Source organism: Perissodus microlepis, chromosome 3 (assembly GCF_051167445.1).
Source record: "Perissodus microlepis isolate ML-2025 ecotype Zambia chromosome 3, ASM5116744v1, whole genome shotgun sequence".
NCBI lineage: Eukaryota > Metazoa > Chordata > Actinopteri > Cichliformes > Cichlidae > Perissodus > Perissodus microlepis.
This window is the reverse complement of record NC_140463.1, coordinates 38924748-38950053: the sequence shown is the minus strand read 5'-3', so window position 1 is coordinate 38950053 and position 25306 is coordinate 38924748. Positions and strand designations below refer to the sequence as shown.

The window sequence follows — 25306 nt, the reverse complement described above, 5'->3', positions numbered from 1 at the left end:
GCTGCTAACTGCAATGAGGTTTCAGAGATATTTTGCAGTATATAGATACTAAAAACATCACTATGACTTTTGAGAAAAGTATGTTAGAAATACTTAAAATTGATCAAGTTTGTATAGACCCAATGTCGAGTTGAGTTTGTCCTAATGCCGCTGTGTATAGTCCAGTTTACAGTAATTTATGTTGTTCTTTGTGGTTTAGGCTTCGAGGTTCTGGGAAAGCATGCGTTCATCCAGCATAGAAACACACAAACTCAAAAGTAACCGCAGACACAGATATTCAGTAAGCTCTTACTTATCCCAGTGGCTCATGTGGCTGAGTCATTGACAGAGGAATGTCCGGGGCATCACACAGAGCTCCGGTCACCTCTGAGCTACGCTGTCCTTCATCTCTTCAGCATGATCAGCCACATTCTCATCAAAGCGCCGCCACTGTGCATTTCCTGATCCTATAGTACGCTTCCTCTCCATACGGCAACAATTAGAGGTTCCAGGCAATGTTTCAAAGAAGATTAACTTAACATACCATATTCAGCTAATCTAAATAGAAAGGATAAGGAGTCTTTAAAGGGTTGAAAAATGCCCTGACTGTATTTTGTTATATTTGAATTCAGAGTCGGTTAAAAGCAATGTAATGACTATACTCTTGGGCATTTTAAGGTCAGAGTATTTGAAGAAAAGGAAACGCAATCCAAAATACATGGAATGACTTTCAAATATTTTAGGAAGACTGTTTTGTCATGAAGCTGTGTGGTAATGTTTTTCTTTAAATCCTGGTGCATCAACTGATGAGGTTGGTGAACACACCATTCTCATTTTATTTTATATTTTATGTTATTTTAAGGTGGCAAAGGAAGAATCTGTGTCCAAGGCAACAGTGTGGGAGCAAATGGACCGGCTTGTTCTGAGAGGAGGAATGGCAGTCGGTCGGCCGAGCTGTGCCAAGGACAAGCCTGCCTCTTCAGGTATGCTGCTGCTCTACATGTGTGTGCTATTAAACACTGAGTTTAATATTTACAGTAAGAACAGAAATCCTCCGTTTACTCACTGCATATGTTGAGTATCTGAAAAGATTTTTTGGCCTGAAACATCTAATATCTACTTGACTTTTCCTCTTGTTTTATTAGGTGGCGAGTGGATGCTTGGTCCCCATGCTCAGCCACTTGCGGTGGTGGAGCCCAGACTAGAATTGTGCGCTGCATGAAGGGTCCCGAGGGCAGGTCAGAAGAGGTAGAGAGTCCAAATTGCCTTGGAGCAGGAAGGAAACCCTCTGATGCAAGGCCGTGCAACCTCCTTCCCTGTGCAAGATGGGCCACAACCTCCTGGGGGCCGGTGAGCCAAGATATTATTGTGCACAAGCTTGTTTTCACAAGGTTTTAGCATAAAAACACAGTTTAGACTCAAAACCTTCCCCTAGCAAGAAAATATTTTTGTAATGATAGCTAGGAAATCTGATAAATTCTCCTCTTCCAGTGTCATGGCAGGTGTGTGGGTCCCAGTTTGGCCACACAGCACCGCCATGTCTACTGCCAAGACCCCAATGGTACCAGAGTCCCCCACAGGATGTGCACTGGGCTCCACAGGTAAAGATGGGAATAAGATTAAGAATGTTTAATACTGTTGGTGATATGTGCTATGGATATACATTTAAAATAATCCAGTTATGGTTCATATTACAAAGGAAAAAAAAGGCTATTCAGCAGAATACTATTTCAGGTATGTTCATATTTTAGGCCAAGCTCTTTGAGGAATTGCACCGCTGAGGCTTGTGCACTTCAGTGGCTCGTGGGGCCTTGGACACAGTGCACCGCCACGTGCGGACGGCACGGTTTCCAATCACGCCAGGTGACCTGCGTCCACCTTCGGACCAGCAAGGCCTTCCGAGACCGTCACTGCACGTGGAGGCCTCGGCCTGCCAGCTGGCAGCGATGTAACATTTTATCCTGCGGCAGAGGTGAGAAAAAGTTACAGTAATGTCAAGTGTGAGTCGTAAATAAATGTACAACATATTGTGGGTTTGCGAATTTTATTTTAGTTTCTATTGCTTAAAAATGTTTATTATGGGTTGTTTTTTTTTAAATTGCAGCTTTATGATTTTCTTCTTTTGAGGGGAAGAAATTCTAGAAGGCAGAAATTTAGGAAGTTCAGAATAGATTTTACAACGAGAAGTGCAACTGAAATGCTCCGTGGGCCTGCTTGCAAAAACAGAATACCATACAGTGCCTTCATAGGCAGTCACTGAATCCTCTTATTGCATGTTTTTGATCACATTGACATCTTTGCCTTATTAAAGATTCACACCAATGACGCCTGATGGGTCAAACTTTGTTTTCTAGCAACACAAAATTGTTGCAGTGGTTTTAGTTAAATGCAGTTGCTAATACTCTACCTTCATTTCAACTAAAAAACACAACAAAAGATGAAAAGACAATCTAGTTGTGTTTGCACTTGAGCCCAGCGCATAATAAGCATAGCTGTGGTTTCATATGATGAGACTTGGCAGTATCCGTCTCTAACTTGTCTGTTGGCACCCCATTACAAAACTGGTGAAGGAAACTTTGCCCGCGGCGCTTAAAGCGCTGAAAATTGCCTTAAAAAAACCAACAAAAGCCTCTGCTGTGTCAGGTATTTCCAGAAACAATGTGGCAGTTAATTCGAAAAAGCCACAGACCACAGTGAGAGAAAGATTGCCAAATGTTTACGAATTAGAGCACTGGACCTGAAATTTCCAACAATATATCCATAGCTAAGCACTACAGCCCACAGCCACGACTGCGCATAGTAAAACGTATCCTCTGTATATTCCAGCAGGTGAGTGCCGGGACAGCACGAGGTACTGTGAAAAGGTGCGGCAGCTGGAGCTTTGCCTGCTGCCCCAGTTTAAGAGCCGCTGCTGTTTCTCCTGCCGAAACACCTGACACGGAGAAGTGAGAACGTTGGTGAAAAATCTGGAAAGGTCAGGGAAGGTGTCACGGAAGTCAAGGAACCTCTATGCCTATCCCAACACCCTCCAATGTCTTCAACGATCGCTCCTGGATTCCCGAGTGCGGAGGAATGTTTGTTTGTCATACCAAAAGTGACTAAAATCGACTTTTAAGATACCATACGTGGGTTTGAATTCAAAATTATTGCTACGAGAGGAAACCACGTCTGTTAATGAAGGCTTTGGTTTTACTTCTTTATTTTTAATTTAAATCTGAAGTTCGTACAAACAGATTTTGTGTCCCAAACAGCAGATATATTTCCAGTGTGAGCAGTAGGAACTCTGCGGTTTCATAAAGGGGAACTAAAGCCTTAAAAGCCGTGATTACTGTCATGTCCACATTAACAAAATCTGAGCAACGTAATCTTCAGTTTCAGGTTCCTGAGTAAACGGAAGATCACTATCATGTTCCTCTGAAACATAATCACTCCACACCAAATTAAGTTTATATGATTGCATTCAACTTTACGAAGTAATGCGATGTTAATAATCGGCCTTAATAGATGACTGACTTCATACCAAGGAATTCTGGGTAAACGCCAAGCTTGTGATAACCACTGGATAGCTCTGTGTTTGTCTTTATTGCTAGGATTTTGATGCTAAGTGAGCTTTTATGAACGTAGCAATGGGTTAAAAAGGGGTGGAAAACTGAAAACCAGCTTGATGCTGCTTAAGTGAGAACGATGACAAAATAAAGCCTAGTATTAAATAACTGGGACACATTTAGTACCAGCCAGTTTTCATAAACATAAAACAATAATTTTAAGCAAAATGCAACAAAAATGCATAAAATCAAAGGTTTATTTATTCAAATAATTAATCAGTAAGGGAAATGTGGTCGGTATAAACTGAATGTATACCATATATCAAGTAACTTGAATTTGACCAGATTACATTAAATTTATCATTTTACATGTACTTATGTTACAAAATTACATGGAAAGTTTACATTTAATCAAATTAATTAAAGCCAACATTTTGGGCATGAATAGATTTAGCACATGTTGACCATAATAACTGGTCTTTCAAAGCAGCAAGCGAGTCAGATTGCAGTTTTTAGAGGGTAAGACTCAATAAGGATTTTTTTTTTTTTTTTTGCATGGGTTGCACTATAGGAGGTGTACGACTGAAGCAAATAATGTTTTGGGAAAAAAAAGATTTTGCACTCAGAACTCATCCAAGTCTTTGTTAAAAACATGGCTTGCAGAGTTAATTTCTTTTTTTTTTTTTACGTAGTTTGTAAAGTTGCATTGTTTCAGTATTTTTGTTTTGTGATATTTCTTGAAAAGATATTTGCCAAACGTGTCCCTTTAACCACTCTGTGAAGTTACACACGCTCACACGCAGATCTGATAAAGTTCATCCAGTCCGCCATGTGTCACAGTGTCATATTACATGTCCGTGAACGTACGATGGGAAGCTTTGCAGTGATCATTACTAATGTGTCGTGTGGACGGTTTGGACTTTGTCTCTGCGTCCTGGGTTCCACAGAGCTTCACTGTCATCAGGTGCAACCCAGCTTTAGCTGAAGACTACTTGGCCCTACGCTGAGGTGTGGTTATGTGATATCACAAGAGGAAAATATTGTATCACATGTCATTTTCTTAAGTTATGTAGATATTTGTCATTTAAACTATTTATTTCCATGTGTGTCCCTGAGCAAAGTTTCTGTAAATATTACAGGGGTGGGTCTCTCCTTGCGGCTGATGGTAGTTGATGTGCATGCGATGGGGACCCCCTGCTGGTGACTTGATGTGTTGCTCCCTATCGTTAAATAAAACCAAATACATTCCTTTTTATAATCTGGTTGTTGTGATTGCTCTTCTTTCTTCTATATATATATTTTTTTCATGTGAAAGTCCATATTATGGAGTCAGAGATCAACATTAACAAATCGACATTGATGTCTGTATTACAAATAACAAGAGCAGGAATTTCAACATATAGTAGTGCTGTCATCATGACAAGGGACACTTCCCTTTTTTATATCTGATATAAACTTGTCTCTCTTTGTGTCTCAACTTGGGGAGAGGAACAGCAGTTCACAAGATCCCTGTTGGCGTCAAAAGGAGGAAATTCTTGCCATGATTTGACTATATAACCACGTCATTTTTTGATTCATTCCCAGGACTGTTTTACATTAAATTATGGTGGAAAAGGATTTTCATCATTCCTGTTTGACAGCAGTGAGGGTGCTGCGAGTTTCTCTTGTGGATGAACTAGAAGGACAGGTCGACTCTCTGGTAGAATTCCTAGTGTGCCGGGAAGTGTTCACTCGAGATGATCGCGAGGAAGTGTTATGTCAGCTGGGTCCCCGGATGAGAGTGAGAAAGGTGCTGGATATCCTGGAGTGCAAAGGCGAGGAAGCGGCCAGGATTTTTCTTAATGTTAAAAGTCATTATCAGTACTCCAAAGAAGCGGATCCACCTCAGTCCAGAGGTATGCATTTTCAATTTTAGCCACAGGAATGTCATTGATCAGCAGTGTTGGGCAAGTTACTTTGAAAAAGTAATTAATTATAGTTACTAGTTACTTCTTCAAAAAAGTAACTGAATTAGTAACTGAGTTACAAGATTCTAAAAGTAATTAATTACTTGAAAAGTAACTATTGCGTTACATTTATAAAAAAAAAAAACGTTTAACCCTCTGGGGTCCAGGGTGTAATTGGCCATTTTTAACTACTTTTGATTTTCCCTCCACATTTCACCTTTAAAAACTGTTTATTTGCCTTGTTTGGTATCATTCTTTACAGCACAACCTCACGTGTCTGAATTTACAGTTATGTTTTCATTTTGACATACTGAATTAACACAATTGATCTAAAATAAAATTAAAAAAAACATAAAATCTGAGTAGAAAAAGTTATATTTTTTTACTGTAACAACCACAAACATGTTTAATGAATCATATTTCCTAACTTTAAATGCAAATATAAATCCTATGCAGAAGTTTTGCAAACAACAAAGTTATTTGCATCCATTTACCTTTTACCTTGAGTTTTTAAATAACCATTTCAAACTATTTACAGAACAATCAGCTGTTCTGCATTCATTAAGATGCCACACAAATTATTTGTGCCACTCCAAAGAAATAATTTCTGTCCACTATAAAGGAGAACATCACAGCCTGATACCTGCAGGTCTGACAGCAGCAGGTGTATCACTCCTGATTCTACCTGGAGACAGCAGTCGCCTCATTGTTCTGACACACAACACAAAACTATCCACAACACTACACACTAACTACACAAGACAACACATTAACTACCGTTAGTAACGCCGTTACTTGTAACGCCGTTATTCCCATCACCGTTGATCAGTTCAAGATAATGTTTTCACTTAACTTTAGTTGGCAGGGGTGTGTCTGAAAGGGGGAAACAGAATGGTAATTTATACTGTAAGTACAGTCTAGTCAAGCACTGTACTGACATGTATCCTTTCTTCATCCTATATACCTATATATATTTTTTCCAACTATACAAGTACATATGAGTGGAACTGGAAAATTATACTGAGATTCTTTTCTTCTACAGAGTACAGCAAAGCGAAACAAAAACACAAAGAAGTCCTGAGGCGCAGGAGTGAGAGCATGCTTTTCTACAACACCCGGCACGGAGAGAAAATTCAGTTTTCCGAACATTATGTCAATCTTCTCTTAGTTGACGGACACCAGGGATTAGAAAAAAAAAGACATGAGGTGCTGACCTTTGGACAGAAGCGACTGTGTCTGCAACAGAAGTCAGCAGTGCATGAGAAAATCACACCAGCTGAACTGTTCTCATGTGCAAAGGCAGTTCGTCCAGTCAGGAAGGTTCTGGTATCGGGGGTGGCTGGAATCGGAAAAACTATCCTGGTGCAAAAGATGTTGTTTGATTTTGGGGGAAACAAGGACCACCTTGCCTTTGACTTCATCATACACATGACCTTCAGAGACTTGAATCTGATTGACGAGCCCACAAGTTTACGAGAGTTGATCTTGCGGAAAAACAGGCACCTTGCTAAAGAACTGGATAACATCTTGGCAAATGACAACAAACTGCTGATCATCCTGGATGGCTTTGATGAGTTCAGACACTACAGGAGCTGCGACGTGGACTCTTTTGTAACTGAGCCAGATGAAGATGCACAGGTTATGGAGGTTATTGGAAGCTTGATGCAGGGTGAACTACTACCAAATGCTTCTGTATTGCTCACAAGTCGGCCTGCAGCTATCAGCTACATCCCTGTGGGCTGCATTGACCGCTTTGTGCTCATTGCAGGGTTCTCCTTGGCCGAAGTTCAGGACTTCTTTTTTCGTTACTTCCAGGACAGGACCCTTGCTGACCGCATGTTCTCAGTGGTATCTGCAAACGAACTAATGCTGACACTGTGCTACATACCTGCATTTTGCTACATTGTCTGCTGCATCCTCAAAGAGAGCAAAGATCTTTGTGGGGGAAGCCCAAAGACCATGACGGATATTTACGTGCAGTACTTGGTGGCTTTGCTTCGATCTCACACCCAAGCGAGAGCTGAAACATGTCTTCAAGACCAAAGAGCGGGGGCCATCCAGCAGCTGTCTGACACTGTTTTAAAGCTGGGTCGACTTGCCTTCAAAAACCTACTGGAGCATCAAACATTATTTTATAGCAGCGACCGAGAGGTGGCAGCGTTAGAAGGATCCAGCCTCGTTAGTGCTTTCCTGGACAAGACAATTGCAGAAGAGCCTGGGTTCACTGAAGAGGTCTATTCATTTGCTCATCTTACTATTCAAGAGTTCTTTGCTGCAGTTTACTGTGCGGTGACGGATCACCCTTTGCCTGACGCACTTGAGCGCACATCATGTCCCAGAGATGTATCCAACAGTGGACACTTGGACCTTTTCAGCCGCTTCCTCTCTGGAATCCTCTCTGAGCGCAATGCCAGTTTTCTATCTAGGCAGGTGGGGATTTGCTGCCACAAAGAAAAAGTGAACGCATATCGTGAGAAAATCATCAGAGAACTGAGAGCTCTCTGTGAAAGTGGAGCCCACATCCTAAACCATTTGCACTGCTTGTTTGAGCAACAGGACCCCTCGTTAGCACTTGATGTGCAACCAAAGATGCTAAGAGTTAATGTTAGCGATGAAACGCTATCTCAAATGGACTATAATGCTATCAAGTATTTCCTAAACCTCACCGAGGGTAAAATATCAGAGCTGGATCTTACTGGGACTGGAATAAGCTGTGATACACTAAGAGATATTCAACATCTTTTGGGTAGATGTGAGAGTCTTTGGTGAGTTTCAGGTAAAATTCAGTTTCCAAGCTTTGATAGACCCTTCCATGTGGTTGCAACCTTATCAATTGCTTATGGAGCGCCACATATGGAAAGTTCTTGCACAATATGTATTTACTTCTCCATCTCATGTTTAAGGCTTGGAGAAAACAACCTGGATATGGAAGCAGTACAGGTCATTGCTGATGTGTTGAAGGAATCAGAGAATATTGTGTACCTCGGGTAAGGTGTTAGTTAGTTTTACCACATTTTTTAGAACAATGTATGACAAAGAATCATCCAGATGATGTCACCCTTTCTGTTCCTCTTAGACTTGGGTGGACAAACATTAGTGACGACGAGCTTCTGGTCCTTGCTTGTGCAATAGGGGTTAAAAAAAAGCTTCAGGAGTTGTGGTAAGAAACTTTTTGAGTTGTTTTATTATCCTGGCACATGATGCTGATGTTTGAGGAAATGGGAGTTTTCCAGTGTCGAGGATGACTGTGATGGTTTGATTTAAGAACTTTTAAAAGGTCATAGATTACACCTATGTTGTAATAAACTACGCTTATATTTAAAGGTATGCTTTTTTATGTAAATATGAAAAACCTTTATTGTTCCCCCTGTGATGGAACAGGATGGAGGGCAATCGATTGAGTTACAGAGGTCTGCTGTCATTAAGCGACTTGATCCCAGATCCTCTGAAAAACGTTGTGTGAGTATTGAATTTTGAATCAAATAATTCAAAACAATACCTCACTAATTTGTATTTTACTAGAGCATATGCCCTTTCCCTCTTCCTATAGGGCGATATGGAACGACCTGAATGACAGAGAGCCAGAGTGCATGCAGACCAAGGCCAGCATCACTGTGAATTTCACAGACGATGCTTCGTGGGCAGAGTGGCAGAAATGGGTTTTTAAAAGGTGTGAGGTCAGCAGCAATGAGAAGTTGCTGATGGTACTTCACAAAGTGTGCAACATATCGACCCACCACTTCGAAGCCCAGTGGACGAAGACCTTCTACAGTCAACTTTCACAGCTCATCAAGAGCAGAATTGAGAGCTGTACCGAGGAGGACATGTGCAAGAAGCTCAAAAAGTTTGACAGCATTTTGGAGCTATGATGAAAAAACCTGCCCTTATGTTACAAGCTGTTAATAAATTGTTGATTTGCATTGTGATTGTTTTTTTTTTTGAAGACAGTAATAATAATAATATAATAACTGTAATAATCATAAAAATATTTTTTAAAAAGCAGTATACCTCTCCCTCCCCTGCAAACAAGTCTCAAAATGGATAAAGGGAAACCAAATCAGTTTCATCAATCACAGAAGTAATTTCTTTACTTCTGTTTTCACAGTAGAGAATCACGACATCCAGAAGTAGGGTCATAATAAATGGTAGTTTACACTTCATTACATTCCCCAGAGATTTTTGGTCCATGTTGACATGATAGCATCACACAGTTGCTGCAGATTTGTTGGCTGTACATCCATGATGTACCCATTCTGCCAAAAGTGCTCTGTTGGATTGAGATCTGGTGACTGTGGGTGTCATTTGAGTACAGTAGATTCATTGTCATGTTCAAGAAACCAGTTTGACAAGATCTGAGATTTTTGACATGAGCCAGCTATGCGAGTGCACTGGAGTCATAATTACCAATGAGCCTCAGTGTGTGTCAAGAAAATATTCCCTATGCCATTAAAACAGTTGCAAGAGCAGGCTAAGGTGCTTGGAAAGAAAAGCGTCTGGACTTCTTTAAGTTGCTTGAAGAAGTTTCACCTCTCATCCGAGAAGCTTCTTAAGTTCTAAGGTCAAATGGTGGAGAGTCTCAGATTTAAGCCCTATGGGAGTGTGCCCCCAATGATCCCTTACCTAATCACACAAGCCAAGGAGTGAAAACGGGTGTAGGTCGCAATCAGCCAAGGAGGATGATTAGGGGGTCCATTGTCCCTCTTGGGGTCCAAACGCTTTTCTTTCCAAGATCCTTAGACTACGATGACCTGGATACTGAGAACCTTCACAGACAGTTGAAAAGTGGTTTTTGTGGTCCACGTGGATAGGTAGAAAAAAAAAGAAAATTAGTAACTGGCCCGTACGGGGATCGAACCCGCGACCTTGGCGTTATTAGCACCACGCTCTAACCAACTGAGCTAACCGGCCAAGTTGTAAAAAGTAACGAAAAAATTAGTATAAAAATGATAGTCACTATGTATTGAAAACTTGTTTTTACTGATAGACGACTTAATTTCACCTTACTGACTTTGACAGAAATAAACAGGGCTGAATACAAAATAAAACTAAAAAAGTTTCGAAAATTGAAAATTTTGAAAAGCCCGGAAGTGGTAGTGAAAATAAAAGCATAAACATGTTAATGTTGAAGAAGAGATAGCATAACAAGCATTGCATCCATTATCAATATTATTCTATTTCTAAAAGCCTTTTTACAAATTATTTATTGACATTTTAACATGTGTATAAAGTGATTATTATTATCGTTATTATGCTATTATTTTACTATCAAATACAATGAATGATTAGGTAGACTGTGCTGTGTTTTATATTATCTTACATTTAGATTCACTAGTTTGCAGAATAAAATGTGGATGTTACAACCTTCGTATTTGTTGTTTTTTTTACGGTGGAATTATTCACCGGAAGTTGTGTAAGTTGCCGCTCGCTCTTATGACGAATTTACCGTGCGACGTTACTTTGCGAAGCAGCGCCGTTTGCGTGAAGATATCACGCTAGCTGCTGGTTTGTTATTTTTCTGAACTCGGTGTTAGGCTGGACTGTTTTCGCATCTGGAGCACGGTGAGTTATGTGAATCTTTCGGTCTCCTGAACGTTGAGAAAAAATCTGGCGGACTTTAAAAATTTTCGCATGACGGAAGGGTTTTTTTTTTAAGTCACCACCCGCGAATTTCCAATTACTAACTTGGACGGCAGTGTTAGCTAACCACCAGTCTGGCATTCCCTGTGCACTTAGTAAAGAGCTAAATGCAAAACTAACAGTTTATATATACGTTTTTTTACCAATAATTTTATCAATAAAATGATGGCATCATAAAAGGGGCGTGTTCGATATGGAGTGTGCAATCTGAAAATGGGTCAGAGTGGGCAAAACGTGCAAACAAACCCCACGAATTTAATATAAATATTACTACGAAGCAGGATTTGGAGTTAGCAGCATAATTTATGTCAGTTTGGGGGCAAAAGGGTGGTTTTGATTATTGAAACTCTCTTTTAGACTAGTTGGCACTCGCACATCACACCTATTATTAAATGTCAGATCATATGGTTGATTATGTATCTCTATAGTTAAATTTAATGGTATGGCGTTTTGTAACTTGCTGTTCTTGTGAGACTCCAGACCTGTCTAAATTTTGGATTAAACCTTTCACAGCAGCATTGGCCCTGAACAGGCACAAGGTAGATCAGAAAAACCTTGAATGGACTTTTCCAACTCATAGCCTTGATCTTGGTATCTCTAAGCATGGCTGTTGTTTGATATATGTTGAACTTGCCTTTTAGTACAGGCTCTAATCTCATAACAACACAAGCGTCTTTGTTGCAGTCCTGCCCCCGAGATGATTAACTCAGAGAGGGGAGCTACCAATGCTGCGGCAGCAGAGCCCAGCGACAAGAAGGAGATGGAAAAGAAGAAGAGGTCCCGAGTCAAACAGCTGCTCAGTGAGGTGAAGAAACAAGTGGAATTCTGGTTTGGCGACGTCAACCTGAGCAAGGACCGCTTTCTGAAAAAGCTCATGGAGGAATCTGACCGTGGATGTAAGAAGCTATCAATACTTTATACGTTTCATTGAATCTTTTTGACTTGGGAACAGCCTTAAACTTGTTACCACACATTATTTCTTATAGATGTTGATATATCTGTGTTGGCAAGCTTCAACCGAATGAAGCAGCTGACAACTGACACAAAGCTCATTGCCAGGGCGCTAAAAAATTCATCTGTAGTTGAGGTACTGTAAAGTAAATTTTCATTTTGTTAATGCTTTATAACTTGCTATTTTACAGTATTTGCATAATATAGAATCATTTAAAGGTGTGTGTGTGTGTGTGTGTGTGTGTGTGTGTGTTTCAGCTCAACCTCGAGGGAACTAAAGTAAGGCGTCAGCTTCCAATTGGGGAACTACCGAATGATGTGGACAGCCGCACGGTTTACGTGGTAAAAAAAGAAAAAGTCCTCTGGTGTCTGTTTGATATGTTTGCTTTTCACGTGAATTTTAATACTTTCCATTGTTTTAATTATCACCAATTAAAGAGAGCAGAAACAATTCTATACATTACACCTGAACGCAACATGTATCTATGATAATAATGTGATGTAACGTCTATAATGTGATAATGTGGTCGCTTTAGGCACACGGCTGTGACTACGCCCCACCTGCCTGTCATTCACATTTTCTATAACCCTAATTCCAAAAGAGTTGGGACGTTGTTTAAAATGTAAATAAAACCAGATTGACAGCAAAAGGTCTCATAAAAGTCAGGACAGGGTCATGTTTCCCAGAGGGTAGCATCCCCTCTTCTTTTAACGGTGTGTGAACATCTGGATACTGAGGAGACCAGCTGCAGTACTTTTGGTAGAGGGCTGAAGATCACAGGCATTCAGATAATGGTTTTCATCCTTTTCCTCTCACACACTGTCCCAACATTTTTGGAATCGGGGTTGTATATACAAGTTGCAACCAAGCAAAAGAAAGTCTTTAAAAAGAGAGGATAAGGTGCTTGGTGCATCCACTCTTTGTTTCAGTCAGGACCAAGTATTAGAACAGCATCATCTTCTCCCTGTTGTTCGCCTGCTCTAAAATCTTCTTGGATCCCAAGCAAAAGATTCTTTCTTCTTCTCTTTTTCTAAGGAACTTTTGCCAAAGGATGTGACACACAGCTGGATAGAAAGAGTGTTCACAAAATGTGGAAATGTGGTTTATGTCAGCATCCCCAGATACAAGTCCTCCGGGGACTCCAAGGGTTTTGCCTTTGTCGAGTTTGAGAAAGAGGAGCAAGCACAGAAAGCTATAGAGGTGAGAACTCAGTGGGAATATTTCCACAACTATGATGTCGTTGATGTTAACGTGGTGTTTGTTTTTGGCTGGAACAAAAGATCATGGAAGAATTTGATCTTTCAAACAGATGCTGAACAATCCTCCTGAAGATGCTCCCAGGAAACCAGGGATTTTCCCCAAGACGTTGCACAGGAAGCCAATTTCTCTCTCGGCTGACAATCCACCATCTCGGATAGGTGATTTTATTTGGCGCCATTGCAATATTGAAGTAAAGGCTTGTGCTGCAAAGTGTATTTATCCTGGCTTCTTTACATCCATGTGCTGCAGGTGAAGAAGAAGAGAAGAAGAAGCGAAAGAAGAAGAAAAGAAAAGAAGGTGCCACGGCACAGGCGCCTGCAGAGGAAGTCAAAGAGCAGGCGATGGAAGCGGAGGCGGCTGAGCAAAAGAAAGATTTTGACCCAGAGGCCACCGGCGCTCACAAGACACCGAGCAAACTGTCAGAGAAGAAAAGACGGCGGTCACATACGGCGGAGGGATCGGAGAGCGACGTACCATCGAAGATAAGAAAAACCAGCGAATGTGAAGGTGGGGAGAGGGAGAAAGACGGAGCACAGAGTAGTAAGTCGTCTCTAAGCCACCAGTGTAAAAAAAAAAAAAGAAAACTACAAAAAGATCTAAATGGGACAGCTGTTTGTCATTTTACCTCCTCACTGTTCCTCATTTTTAAGGTCAAACTTAAGTCTTTTTACACCCAAACCACAAAGTCCGTTGTTGTGTTAACGCTGTTCTTCCCCTCATAGAGTCGCCCACTCACAGGGACGCACAGCAGGCTGTTGAGAAGGGCAAAGAAAACAGAGATGACTCAACAGTTAAAGCAAAAAGGAAGAGAAAAAAGAAGCACAAAGAGAAACTGAAAATTGGGGAAGAAGTGATCCCACTCCGGGTGCTTTCAAAGTACGAACCTGCATCCCTTTGTTCTAACGAGTTAATACAATTGTAAAAGGTTTTATAACTAGCAAACTGAACCCACTCTGTCGGCCATGTTTGTTCCTTCTTTTTCCACATCAAGGAAAGACTGGCTTGGATTAAAGCAGGAGTACCTGACCTTGCAGAAAAGCAGTATGTCAGCCCTGAAGAAGTGCATGAATAAAATAAATGACAAGGAGCACAAGATGATGGAGACAGATGGTGACCCTCGGGATGCAAATGGTGAGTTCTCTTCCAAACCTCACTCACAGGCCTCTAACTTTAAAAATGTTTCCCCCATCCTCCTTTATAATTCCCACATATCTCTTTTTCTATATCCACAGGTAAGTTGAGAAAGCACCACAATAATAATGAGAATCCCATAAAATTTCCAATGTTGCGTGTCTCATTAAACTTGGCATTAGCTGGGGTGTCATTTGCAGTAAGTGGGCAAGTGCTGAAATTTCCATGTGTTGAAAACAGAAGTGTATGATAAAACAGGAAACAACGATGCTGAACTGACAAAGATTTTGTCCTGGATTTTTGGAAAAGTGTTTTAAAATAATTTAAAGAAAATTTTCACACGGCATTCCTCAACATCGCACCAGAAATCACACAGCATTACTCTGACAAGGACAGATTGCACTGTTCAGCTGCTCATTAACACAATTATCCAATCAGCCAATCACATGGCAGTGCATGCATTCATGCAAACATGAACGTGCTGAAGTTCAAACTGAGCATCACGATAATGAGGAAGAAAGGTGATTTGAGTGAGTTTGAATGTGGCGTGGTTGTTGGTGTCATAGGGCGGGTCATAGTTTTCAAGAAACGGTTCATCTGCTGGGAGTTTCCCACACAGCTATTTCGAGGGTTTACACAGGATGGTGTAAAGAAAGGAAAAGGAAAGGAAAAAAAAATCCAGTGAACAGCGGGGATACTCAGGAGAGAGAGGCCAGACTTCAAGTTTGCTGGAAGTAGGGACGTTCCTGGCGACTAATTTCTTAGTCGACTAAACAAGGAAAAAACAAATGAGACTAACAGTCTAGTTTAAAACAAAGAAACACTCAGATATCAAGTGAAATTTTAGGACCTTCTAATGGATAATAGCAAAAAAGTGTCCAAACAAAGGCATTTGAAGCCTTTAATCACAACAATGAATTCTATTATGGATACTGTGTTCTATTCTAACAGGATAATGAAAAAGAAAAAAATGATTTTACATGTATGAAAATGTGTTACTTACAAAATATATTCAAGTATTATTAAAATGTGCCAAATTAACAGCTGAAAAATAACAAATTGTTCTGCAATTCATAACAATCATTTCAATAAAAGTTCAAATATAAAGCAATAACAAAATGATTTGATGACAACATCTCTATTAAGCAGAGAAGTCCAAACCTCCCTGTGCCCAGCCACCTCCTTCAGCTAATCTGCGGGAACACTGGGACAAGAGATGTAATCTCTCCAGTGTGTTGTGGGCCTCCTCCTGGTAGGACAGGCCCAGAATACCTCACCCAGGAGGCGCCCACCTCAACTGGCTCCTTTGGATGTGGAGGAGTAGTGGTTCACCTCTAAGCATCTCTCAAGCTAATTTCTTTAGCTTGATAATATCATTCTGCATTTTTGCACAACATTGTTGGGGGCTGCAGCTCCACCTGGTGGCAGATGAGTGCATAACATTTTGGACACAACAGCTTCCCGGGACTGGACATCAAATAAATGTTAAACATTAGATTAAAAGACTAGTCATAGAGATTAGTCACACTCACAATCTCTAGTAGGAAGGTGACAGTAACTCATCATAGCTGAGGTGTGCAGAAGAGCACCTCTGAATGCACCACACGTGGAGCCTTTAAGTAGACGTTTTGAGGGCAGAATTGGGTCCAAACCAGTATTAGAAACATGTACCTAATATAGTGGCCAGTTTGTGTATATTAACAAGCTGCCAGAATCTGAGTGAAGCTTATTGAAATGTATATCTCATTCATCTTAGAACTATATACAGTTACAGCTTTCAGCATGTTGGAATTCAGCACTAAAACCTATGAAATTAAACTGATTTGTGTTTTTGCCTTTTGTCTAGTTGATGAGAATAACAAAAGTGAAAAGGCAGCTAAGCAAGGACCTCAGTTTGTCAGTGGGGTCATCGTGAAGATTACAGACAACAAGCCGCTACCAGGGAGGAAAATAATCAAGGTACTCTCATCACCTTTACTGAAGTGGACCAAATGTGGTCGGACACGTCTTCATTTCTTTCTTTATTCTTTTGTAGCTTTGCATGATTCAGAGTTCAAAGTAATCCTTCTTTGTTTTAACACATGGTGTGGTGCAGCCCCACAGTTCAGTTGTGTATCCACATTACACGATGATTCCCGTAACCCCGCTAAAGAATGACACTGTGTGTGTAGGACGCGCTGTGTAAAATTTCTCCAGTGGCCTATGTTGACATCTTGGAAGGAGACGCTGAGGGACACATCCGCTTTCACAGCCCAGAGGAAGCGAGAGCAGTCAGCGACGTCAGAGCAGAGCTGCAGAAAGAGCATAGCTGGAAGCTGGAGATCCTCACAGGTGTGAATTTTATTTCCTTATTTTCTCTGAAACCCTTTTTTTAAAAATTGTATTTTGTATGGATTTCATAACTGATGATGGAGAAAATGCTCTGTCAGGCCATCGGGCTTCTGTGTTTTTTAACCAAAGATTTGATAAAACTGTGAAAGGCATCCTTTAATGAATTTCACTCTGTTTCTTTCTTTATTTTTAAAGGTGACCATGAACAAAGGTACTGGCAGAAGATCCTCGTGGACCGCCAGGTCAAACTGAATCGTCCAAGGGAAAAGAAGCGGGGTACAGAAAAGGTGAGCTCTACCTTACAATGTGAAATACTCAAATCTGCATACATGCTGCAGTGTGCATCAGTGATTATTTATTACATTATGTGTATAAACAACTTTAAACACGCACACAAAGCTGACTTTCTTTGTCAGTGTTACAGCTAAATGCTGCACCTTCATGTGTTATACTCAAGGACAAAAAAAAAAAAAAATCACTAATACCTGGAGTAATTTTATCATATTAGCGCACCCATTCATACATACGCCTCCCTGTTGTCTATCTGCTATCTCATCTCATTTTTAATTTCCTGTCACATTTTCAGCTCATATCCAAAGCCGAAAAGATCATCATCGCCCGCGCCAAGGAGGCTAATAAGCACATCCACTTCGATGACAACTGACAGCTACTGAAATTAGTTTTTAACATCCGAGCGAGGCTCTACTCTGTAAACTTAACATGATGTCATTTAAAGAGGACCGCTGATGTTGGTGTGTACCTGGAAGAAAGTGAACAGACCCTCATAAAGAAGATTAAAGGAATAGCCTTTAGCTTTGTTGTTGTTTGTTTTAGTTTAGTTTTTTTCTGGCACTGGAGCAGGTATGGTCATGTGGAATACAGACATTTTGGCACCATACTTTTAATTGATGGACTTTAAAAAGAGAAAAAGATTCTGTATAGATGTAAATATAACTGAGTTGGAAGTTCTCTCAGTTAAGACAATGCCTTGTGTTATTTTTTAATAAAATGTCATTTCATGATTACAGCATTTGTGGTGTATTCACAATATAGTTTTGGAAAGTGCTCCTGAGGTTTTATGAAACACATGGAGGTCATTTCAGCAGATTGGATTACTTCTTACTGAAACAGTGACTGATTTTAAAAAAGTGTACACACCTTTTATTATCTGGAGGAAGTCCACATCTGTCTGTCTAAACCTGTTTCCCATAAAGTGCCTCTCACTTTCAAGATTACATAAGAGTGAAATTGAGACGTGTACAAGTATAAAAATAGCTGATGTTACACAATCTCCCCATTCATGGCTTTTTTTTTTCTTTCCTTTTTTTATTGCTGTAGAAGTAGAAACTACCTGAGGTAATATGTGGCGAGACCACACCTTATCAGCCACCTTAGTTTCTGCCAGAAACCATGCAGCTGATTATTTGGTTGCTATGGTCTATACAGCTGTCGCCATCAGGCGAAGTCCCTCCTCGGCCCAAATTTCTGTACCAGTACATCTTGGATTCTCCGTTGTCTGTGGAGCATTCGAAGCTAGAAAGCACTTCAGTGTCTGCAGGACTCTGTGGTTTCTGTGTGGCACCTCTGGAGGAATTACAGGCTGAGGCCTTGTGTATTTTGGGGTGTTGTCTCAAAGTCTTTGGGCTGGCTTTGCTGTCGTCAGGAGATTTAGGTTTGCCCACTGACATGGTGGTTCTCACAGTGGTGAAGCTTTGCGGCGAATGCCAGACTCTGTAGTCGTCCGTCACGGTACTCGCTGCATTGCGGTGGACGTCATTTATCTCGAGGGCTGGCAGGTTTTTCACCTGGCAGTGAATGCTGTGGTCTCCTGGTGAAGAGAAATCTTTGGTGTGGCCCTGAAACTTGGTTTCAAGGGAACAACTGTTGAACCTCTCAAAACAATCACTGCCTTTGTCAAGGTCTTGGTGTGTAGACCAAGCCTGCTTTGGCTTGAAGGCCAGTCTCGGCTCCAGCGGGAATTCCTTGCTGCTTTGGTTAGAGTGCTTCAGCTTGACTGGTCTGGGGTTCGTTGGGTGGGGGATGTAATCCGATTTATAGCTGGTGGTGTTTGCAATGTGTTCTGGTTCCTTCGCCAGTGCGAGCATGTTGCCTAATCCATGCTTGACTGTCAAACTGCCTTTCAGGATGATTGGCTGGCGCTTGCTGCCCTCCCAATGTTTAAAATCATCTGAGGGGAAAAAACAAAGCAGATTTAACTCAGGATGCAAATTTTGCCATATTCCTTGATATCTCACAGTAATATTCTTGAAGTTGCTTACTTTGATAGACGCTCGCGTAGTCAGTCCTGGATGGTGTCTGGTTTGCAGCACTGAGTGGGCCTTTGCATCGTTTGTAGTCTGGCTCTGGTGGCTCTGGGACCTTTGGTGGCTTTTTTATCCATTTTTGCTGAATGTAAAATGATCTGAAACACACGACATACAATGAACAGACCAACACATTTTTACTTCATGAATGATAGAAAACGAGAAAGATGCCACACCAACAACTCGTTTCCCTATTACCATTAATCAGCTGATTTCAGAGCAAAGATTACACAGTAGTCTTTATGTTCTTTTGTGCACTGAAATGTTGTCATGGCCAGTTCAGTCTTATTTAGCTGAGAAACCATCCATCAGTTGCTGTATGCACGTGGGCAGAGCGCCAGCCAGATTTATTCCACTGTCCAAAATTGAAATATCTCTTTCCTCAGCTAACTAAAATCTAATGACATTATAAAGGGAAAAGAAAATACCTCAAAGAGGTAATCTCATGACTTGTCCCCTTCAGCGGATGGTAAGGGATCTTCTTTGTTGCTGTTGTCACAATTGCTACATAACAGGCGGGAGGAAGGAACCTCTCCTGGTACTCTGTGGTCATGGAGGTCTTTGTTTGGGGTTTCAGAGAGTGCTTCCTGGAAAGTTTATGGAGTGCATCGTCACTTTAAAGGGGATCTATTTTTGCCTTTCATGCATTAGTTTCAAATAATGGTAACACACATGACAAAATAATCCTTGTGAGGCATCAGTTTAGGATGCTTGCTGCTCTAAACGCCCACTTTCATGCCCTTTTTTCTTTATTCTTGGCTCTGTAGTGTCAGTGACAAAAATAATCCTAATATAGCCATCACAGGCACATAACTCAGGCTGTGAGCACAGCACCTCCACCCACCTGCTGTTCAGACCTTCTGGTTACGGAGGCTGCCAATCAGAAAATGGCTTAAAGGGAGAGGGGCTGCAAAATGTTTTTGTTTTTTTTCACAGCCTGCATCAAGTAGAGGTGGGTAGATCAATCTTAATATCGATAGTATTGATACCAGTGCTGATATTGGTATTGGATCAATACTAATGTGACAGATCAATACTTTTCTATCCTCTAAGTTCAGTATGCAGCAAAATAGACCTTAAACATACACTAAGAAAAATGTCTGAGCCTTTTTGTATTGGTTGTTACATCTATTTTACTTATAGCCTATAGCACATTTAAACAACAGAAATTAATAAAAAGTGATTTAGAGACAAACCCATTTACACCTCAAGTCTTTAAAAACAAACAAAAAATAAAAGCGGTTTCTAAATAGATGAAACACTGAAATGATGATAAGAATAATAATGATCTTTTAAGTAAAAATCAGTGATTTAGTAGTCATTAAAATGTGTTCAGATTTTGAAAATTTATGACTTTTAATGTCATAAATCACGTAATCCAACATAATCTGCCTTTTTAAAAATATCGGTAATGGTATAGGTAATACTTGCCCTGTATGTATTTTTGTATTGAATTGATACAAAAATCTGCGGTATGGCACAGCAATGATATCAAGGTTCAGATAATTAAAGATTTGTAGATTTGTATTTAAATGTAGTTTAACTCAACTTTAATTTCAAAAAAGCAAAATAACGGGCTTTTTTTTTTTTAGGGTTTCGGCGCTGGAGTTAGCACCGCCAGTCCAAATCCCTCATAGCATTTTTAACTGAAAAGAGTGTATCCTATAGCATAAAGTCTGCTCACACCTCTTTTGGTGACACACAACTAACTACAAATGCTTCGTGTCCGTGTGTCTGCACGCCAGCAAATTCCATTAAAATTCAGTGAAATTTGAAAAAACACACGCAGAAACAAGCTAGCTCTTTCCCTCCGCTTTCGCATAAAACTGCCGAGTTTCCAACGAAAGAAAATCTCTCTCTCTCTCTCTCTCTCGCACACACACACACACACACACACACACAGCTGGGCTCACTTTATCTGCGCAGCTGGCTGCTTGTTGGTCTGCTGTCTGGCAGTTTTCGGGTGCATTTCTGCACCCTGGCTGGTTCTCGGCATCCCGCAGCTCCGACTTGTGGCAGTCCCGCTCTGTGGTCGCTGCAGGCCTAAAACATATGAATAATTGACGGCGTGAACATGGGACGTGTGCTGAACGAGAGTGGCTCGCGGCTAAAAATAAACATCGGTGGATTCGTGTGTGATGCGGGCCGGTTGTCATGGCGAGGACGCAGGCTGTGAAGATGCGCGCGTGCAGCGAGACTCGAAACCTTTGCTCGAAGCGCTGTGTGCATGTCACCCGTGGATTTCTTTTTGCAACGTGACGCGGACTCCCATCTGTCACTTTGTAACTGCTTTGAGGGCATTTCTTTCTCCCCCACTCCCTCCCACACCCCTGCCCTAAAAAGCATAAAAGCATGTACACGTGCACCAACAACTACATATAAGTTGGAGTGGCCTAAAACAAACCGTGACCTCCCCGTGTGACCTATCCACAGAGTGTATGGTCCTGAGCACACGTCTTGAATTCGTCCGATCTGGTGTAATGCTGTGATTCCTCACTAGATGGCGCCCGCACATTAAAAAAAGACCCATGACTCACAATTTACTTCACTTGTAGTCTTCCTTGACACCAAGAATCAAATAAATTAGTTCATCCGTAATAAAAAAAACTTTCTAAATGGTAAATGGATTAGTGCTTATATGACACCTTTTCTACTCTTTTACTCAGAGCGCTTTTTAGAACATGACTCATTCACCCAGATTCATACAAGTACCTTTTTCTAGTGCTTTCTATCTAACATTCAGACACTAGTGGATGCATCTGAGAGCAACCCAGGGTTCAATATCTTACCCAAGGATACTTTGACATGAGACCAGCACAATTTTTCCAGTCTTCTGTTGTCCAATTTTGGTGAGCTTGTGCAAATTGTAGGCTCTGTTTCTTCTCCTCAAATATTATGGTTTTGAGTCCCATCTGGCTTGCTGACAGCAGCACCCATCTGCTTCATGTTTTGAAACACTGTGCACTCAGAGATGCTCTTCCGCGTACTTTGGTTGTAACGAGTGCTTATTTGAGTTTCTGTTGTCTTCTTGTCAGCTCAAAGCACATTCTGAAACACTCACCACCAACAATGGCACATTCAAAGTCACTAAAATTCAGCTGAACTTCAGCAGGTCATCTTAACCCTGTCTATGTGTCTACTTGTACTGAGTTGCTGCCATGTGACTGGCTGATTAGATATTGGTGAAGGAGCAGGTGAACATGTGTACCCAGTGAAGCGGTCGGCGAGTGTACATTGGATATCTGAGGAAATACCGGCCACGTCTGGTTTCAGGTGACTGTGTCGGATCATTGACGTTTTCAGTGAAAATTCAGAATAATAATATAACAGCATTCAGCAGTAGCTTTGCTGTAACACTGAACATCTTGTCTTCTAGAATTACACCTGATCCATTTGTGTGGCCACAGTCCTTCCACAGATATTCTTTTTAGATTAAATAAACAGTTTTTTATTCATTTCATTTTATTAATCCTTGAAAAAAAAACAAAGGAAACTTTATTTACGCTGATGTTTAATTTGATGTTTGACGTGGTCTAAAGATACACAGTAAAAAAAACCACAATAAAAGATACAAGATAAAGATTAGAGAAAGGACTCATGTAAAACAAGTTCAGACAGAAGCTAACTTGTGTATGATAATTGAGCATAGAAACTGAAAGCAGTGTTTTACATTCAGTCAGACTTGAGGAACTTGGCATGATCATCAATCACTGGGCTGACGTTTGATATAACCAACCACTCTGCATAGAAGTTATGTAAAATGACTCTTTCCAAATAAGAGTCTTATAGTTCAAAAAATCCAGAGAAGATCACCCAACAGTTTCATATAAGGTGCAAAGACCTGTACTATAAACACCTCCAGTACTGAGCCTGGGAGTAGCATCAGAACAAAAAGAAAAGACGATTTAATGAACTCGCAGCATCAGAAGAGCCTTGTATTTATTTAATTGGACACTATCAGCCTAAAAGGCTGGCTAACTTAATGAATTCCTGTGCAAAGTGCCTTTTAAGTCAATACACATTAATCAGTAAATTGGATGAAACACAAGCTGCTGACAGACTGCCCATCTATAAAAATGGGCTCTATCCCTAACGCACAGGTGTCATTTCTCCCAGCTCTGGCTGATTAGACTTTCGCTCGGGATGAGATTGGGAATTGCACAAGGACACGGGACCTCATCTGCTGATTCTAAAGTGGCGATTTTGTGCTACAAAGCTAAGAGCAGAGTAGGGAGACTTAAGCAGTTGAGGAGGCTTCACCTGAATGAACATACTAAGCTTGACTGTAAGACCATGTGAGTATTTACCATGGACGAAAAAACTCCTGGATTTTGTGCTCGGATGAAGCGTTACATCATGCAACAAAACAGCAAATCCAGTTTTCCACTTTTGTTGTCACCTGATGAATTCAGAGTTTTCTAATTTGTTACTGACTCCACGAAAACAGTGAAAGCAATTTAAAAAAAACAAAAATACAATCACTCTCCAAAAATGACGTGTTTTCTTTCTCTTGAGGCAGATTTTGACAATAACTTTTTGATCTAAAAGATCTCCAGTAGTTTTAGTTTCAGGTTACAAGCCAGAGATTCGAGTGCTGATTGTGTGGGGTGAAGCGCCACTTCAGAAAACAAACTACTGCAGAAAATCCTTGATTAGTGTTGGAACATAAATACAGAAAACCGTGTCAGATCTGCACTGATAACCCAGACATCTGCAGCTGCGCCTGTGGACTCTGTGCGTTTCCTTCATTCTGACAGACTTGGAGTGGAGCTGCATTAAAATGCAAGAGAGCTGGAAAGAAGAGCCTCGGAATAAGGAGTCAGGAGGATGGGGAGGTTTATGGATATTTGAAGTCTTTTGCCATTAAGGATTTCTGACTGCAAATGAGAAAAATAATTCTCTATTCAGTATTACTCAGAATTAATTTCGGCATCTTGAAACGGGTGAGGCATGTGGAGAAATAGATTTGATGTTCATGGGAGGAAACTGGTGCACTTATCCTGCACTGTGAGTGGCGTGCCTTTTATTTAATGTTGAGCTGTATATGTTCTCATGAACAAAATCAGGAAACATCATTAAATGAAAAAGACCGACAGTTCGGCTGTTCATTCAAACTAACAGCACTCTGCATGTCAGTGTTTCTGCACATGATGCATAATAAGGGGAGCTCTTGCATTGATGAATACAGCACAAGTAAGCCAGATGGTGTTACCATAGCCCAGTAGATGCATTAGATTGTTACTGGATGTGGATTAGAGTTGATGCAGAGTGCGAGAATTATCAAAATGTTGATTAACACCTTATCAAAATTGAAGGACTCAAATAGTCCAGATGTGGAGTAGACAGTGGGGTCACGAGGTACTATATAGTCATTCTGTTATTGGACTTTGTTGCCTTTTATTCCCCAACTGAGGGCTATTAACCCAAATCAAGTCCTATGAAAAACTAAATACACTTAATGTTTCAATAGCTTGTAAAACCACCTTTCGCTGCAATAACTTGAAGTAACAGATTTCTGTTTGACTTTATCAGCTTCACTTCATTGACCTCTGCGGGCATTCATCCTGTCCTTTCACAGCTCTCTTAATCTCCTGCCACAGTATTTCAGTCAGGTTGAAATCTAGACTTTGACTGGGCCATTGTAACACCTTGATTTGTTTCTTTTTCAGTCGTTCTGTTGTAGACCTGCGCTGCTTGGGAGTCATTGTGACTGCAAAATAAGCCCAAATCATCACCCCTCCAGCATCGTGCTTGATAGTTGGTTTGAGGTGATTGTGTTGATATGCTGTGTTTGGGTTTTGTCGAACATGCAGTTCACTATGGCCAAACGTAGCACCTTTCTACTACTTACCTTCTTAAATTTTTGGAAGAAGTGAGACTTGAGTTCGTTTTTTAAAGGACATCGTGCAAAGTTTGTTTTTCACATAACTTTATGTGAGGAGAGTTTGTTCTTTGAAGGAAGAACATAGATGACATTAGGGGTTTCAAAACAATGAATTCATGTGGCTATGCACTGACTCTAAAAATGAATGACTTGTTTGATTGTTTACCTAATATTGCTGCAAGTTTGTCAAGTTACTTAATGATGCCTGAACAAAGAGGCCCATCACGCAGCCTTTTCACATTATTAGACGTACTTACAGGCTAACTTCTATGATTTTTGTAATTGTGACCTAACCAAGCACAGTCTGACAGGGGTGT

General features: G+C 40.7%; 4 protein-coding genes and 1 non-coding gene across 10 annotated transcripts in view; 3 read left to right on the top strand and 2 right to left on the bottom strand.

Moving 5' to 3' along the window:
• Positions 1-4782, top strand: part of LOC146391422 (ADAMTS-like protein 1) — a 103869-nt gene extending 99087 nt beyond the window's left edge. For 3 of the 4 annotated variants that reach the window (XM_084924371.1, XM_084924373.1, XM_084924374.1), the window contains 5 exons: positions 842-962; positions 1125-1329; positions 1471-1580; positions 1731-1951; positions 2806-4782. In XM_084924371.1, coding sequence (XP_084780497.1) covers positions 842-962; positions 1125-1329; positions 1471-1580; positions 1731-1951; positions 2806-2915 — 767 coding nt within the window. In that variant the 3' untranslated portion in view covers positions 2916-4782. The remainder of the gene's footprint in view (positions 1-841; positions 963-1124; positions 1330-1470; positions 1581-1730; positions 1952-2805) is intronic. The other variant, XM_084924372.1, reaches the window with a different exon arrangement.
• A 161-nt stretch (positions 4783-4943) lies between these two features.
• LOC146391421 (NACHT, LRR and PYD domains-containing protein 3-like) lies at positions 4944-9390 on the top strand. The gene is made up of 6 exons (XM_084924375.1): positions 4944-5411; positions 6496-8235; positions 8374-8457; positions 8547-8630; positions 8852-8929; positions 9021-9390. Exons 1-6 carry the CDS (start codon positions 5128-5130, stop codon positions 9337-9339), a joined length of 2589 nt encoding a protein of 862 aa, XP_084780501.1. The 5' UTR covers positions 4944-5127; the 3' UTR covers positions 9340-9390.
• A 914-nt stretch (positions 9391-10304) lies between these two features.
• On the bottom strand, positions 10305-10378 carry trnai-aau (transfer RNA isoleucine (anticodon AAU)). The gene has a single exon. It is a non-coding gene; the product is annotated as a tRNA-Ile (tRNA).
• Positions 10379-10900: 522 nt separating this feature from the next.
• larp7 (La ribonucleoprotein 7, transcriptional regulator) lies at positions 10901-17806 on the top strand. Of its 2 annotated transcripts, none has more exons than XM_084924368.1 (13): positions 10901-11029; positions 11792-12003; positions 12094-12194; positions 12317-12400; positions 13095-13259; positions 13369-13477; positions 13569-13826; positions 14042-14195; positions 14311-14450; positions 16297-16409; positions 16622-16781; positions 16977-17068; positions 17368-17806. In XM_084924368.1, exons 2-13 carry the CDS (start codon positions 11805-11807, stop codon positions 17443-17445), a joined length of 1653 nt encoding a protein of 550 aa, XP_084780494.1. In that variant the 5' UTR covers positions 10901-11029; positions 11792-11804; the 3' UTR covers positions 17446-17806. The 2 variants fall into 2 exon arrangements, with proteins under 2 accessions (XP_084780494.1, XP_084780493.1); XM_084924367.1 differs by having other exon boundaries at positions 13569-13859.
• On the bottom strand, positions 17768-21442 carry LOC146391418 (uncharacterized). 2 transcript variants are annotated; one of them, XM_084924369.1, is made up of 4 exons: positions 21019-21442; positions 19534-19692; positions 19061-19203; positions 17768-18969 (listed from the first exon to the last, which is right to left on the bottom strand). In XM_084924369.1, the coding sequence occupies exons 1-4, from the start codon at positions 21099-21101 to the stop codon at positions 18173-18175; spliced, it is 1182 nt and encodes a 393-aa protein (XP_084780495.1). In that variant the 5' UTR covers positions 21102-21442; the 3' UTR covers positions 17768-18172. The 2 variants fall into 2 exon arrangements, with proteins under 2 accessions (XP_084780495.1, XP_084780496.1); XM_084924370.1 differs by lacking the exon at positions 19534-19692 and having other exon boundaries at positions 21019-21439.
• Between the last annotated feature and the right edge of the window lie 3864 nt (positions 21443-25306).

Coding starts and splice junctions, on each gene's coding strand:
- LOC146391421 (XM_084924375.1), top strand. CDS start 5,128: ATGGTGGAAAAGGATTTTCATCATTCCTGTTTGACAGCAGTGAGGGTG. Junction 8,458..8,546: donor GAGAATATTGTGTACCTCGG/GTAAGGTGTTAG, acceptor TGTTCCTCTTAG/ACTTGGGTGGACAAACATTA. Junction 8,631..8,851: donor AAAAAGCTTCAGGAGTTGTG/GTAAGAAACTTT, acceptor GTGATGGAACAG/GATGGAGGGCAATCGATTGA.
- LOC146391418 (XM_084924369.1), bottom strand. CDS start 21,101: ATGCCGAGAACCAGCCAGGGTGCAGAAATGCACCCGAAAACTGCCAGA. Junction 19,693..21,018: donor CAGCCAGCTGCGCAGATAAA/GTGAGCCCAGCT, acceptor TAAACTTTCCAG/GAAGCACTCTCTGAAACCCC. Junction 18,970..19,060: donor CTACGCGAGCGTCTATCAAA/GTAAGCAACTTC, acceptor TTTTCCCCTCAG/ATGATTTTAAACATTGGGAG.
- larp7 (XM_084924367.1), top strand. CDS start 11,805: ATGATTAACTCAGAGAGGGGAGCTACCAATGCTGCGGCAGCAGAGCCC. Junction 12,195..12,316: donor AAAATTCATCTGTAGTTGAG/GTACTGTAAAGT, acceptor TGTGTGTTTCAG/CTCAACCTCGAGGGAACTAA. Junction 17,069..17,367: donor AGAAGCGGGGTACAGAAAAG/GTGAGCTCTACC, acceptor TCACATTTTCAG/CTCATATCCAAAGCCGAAAA.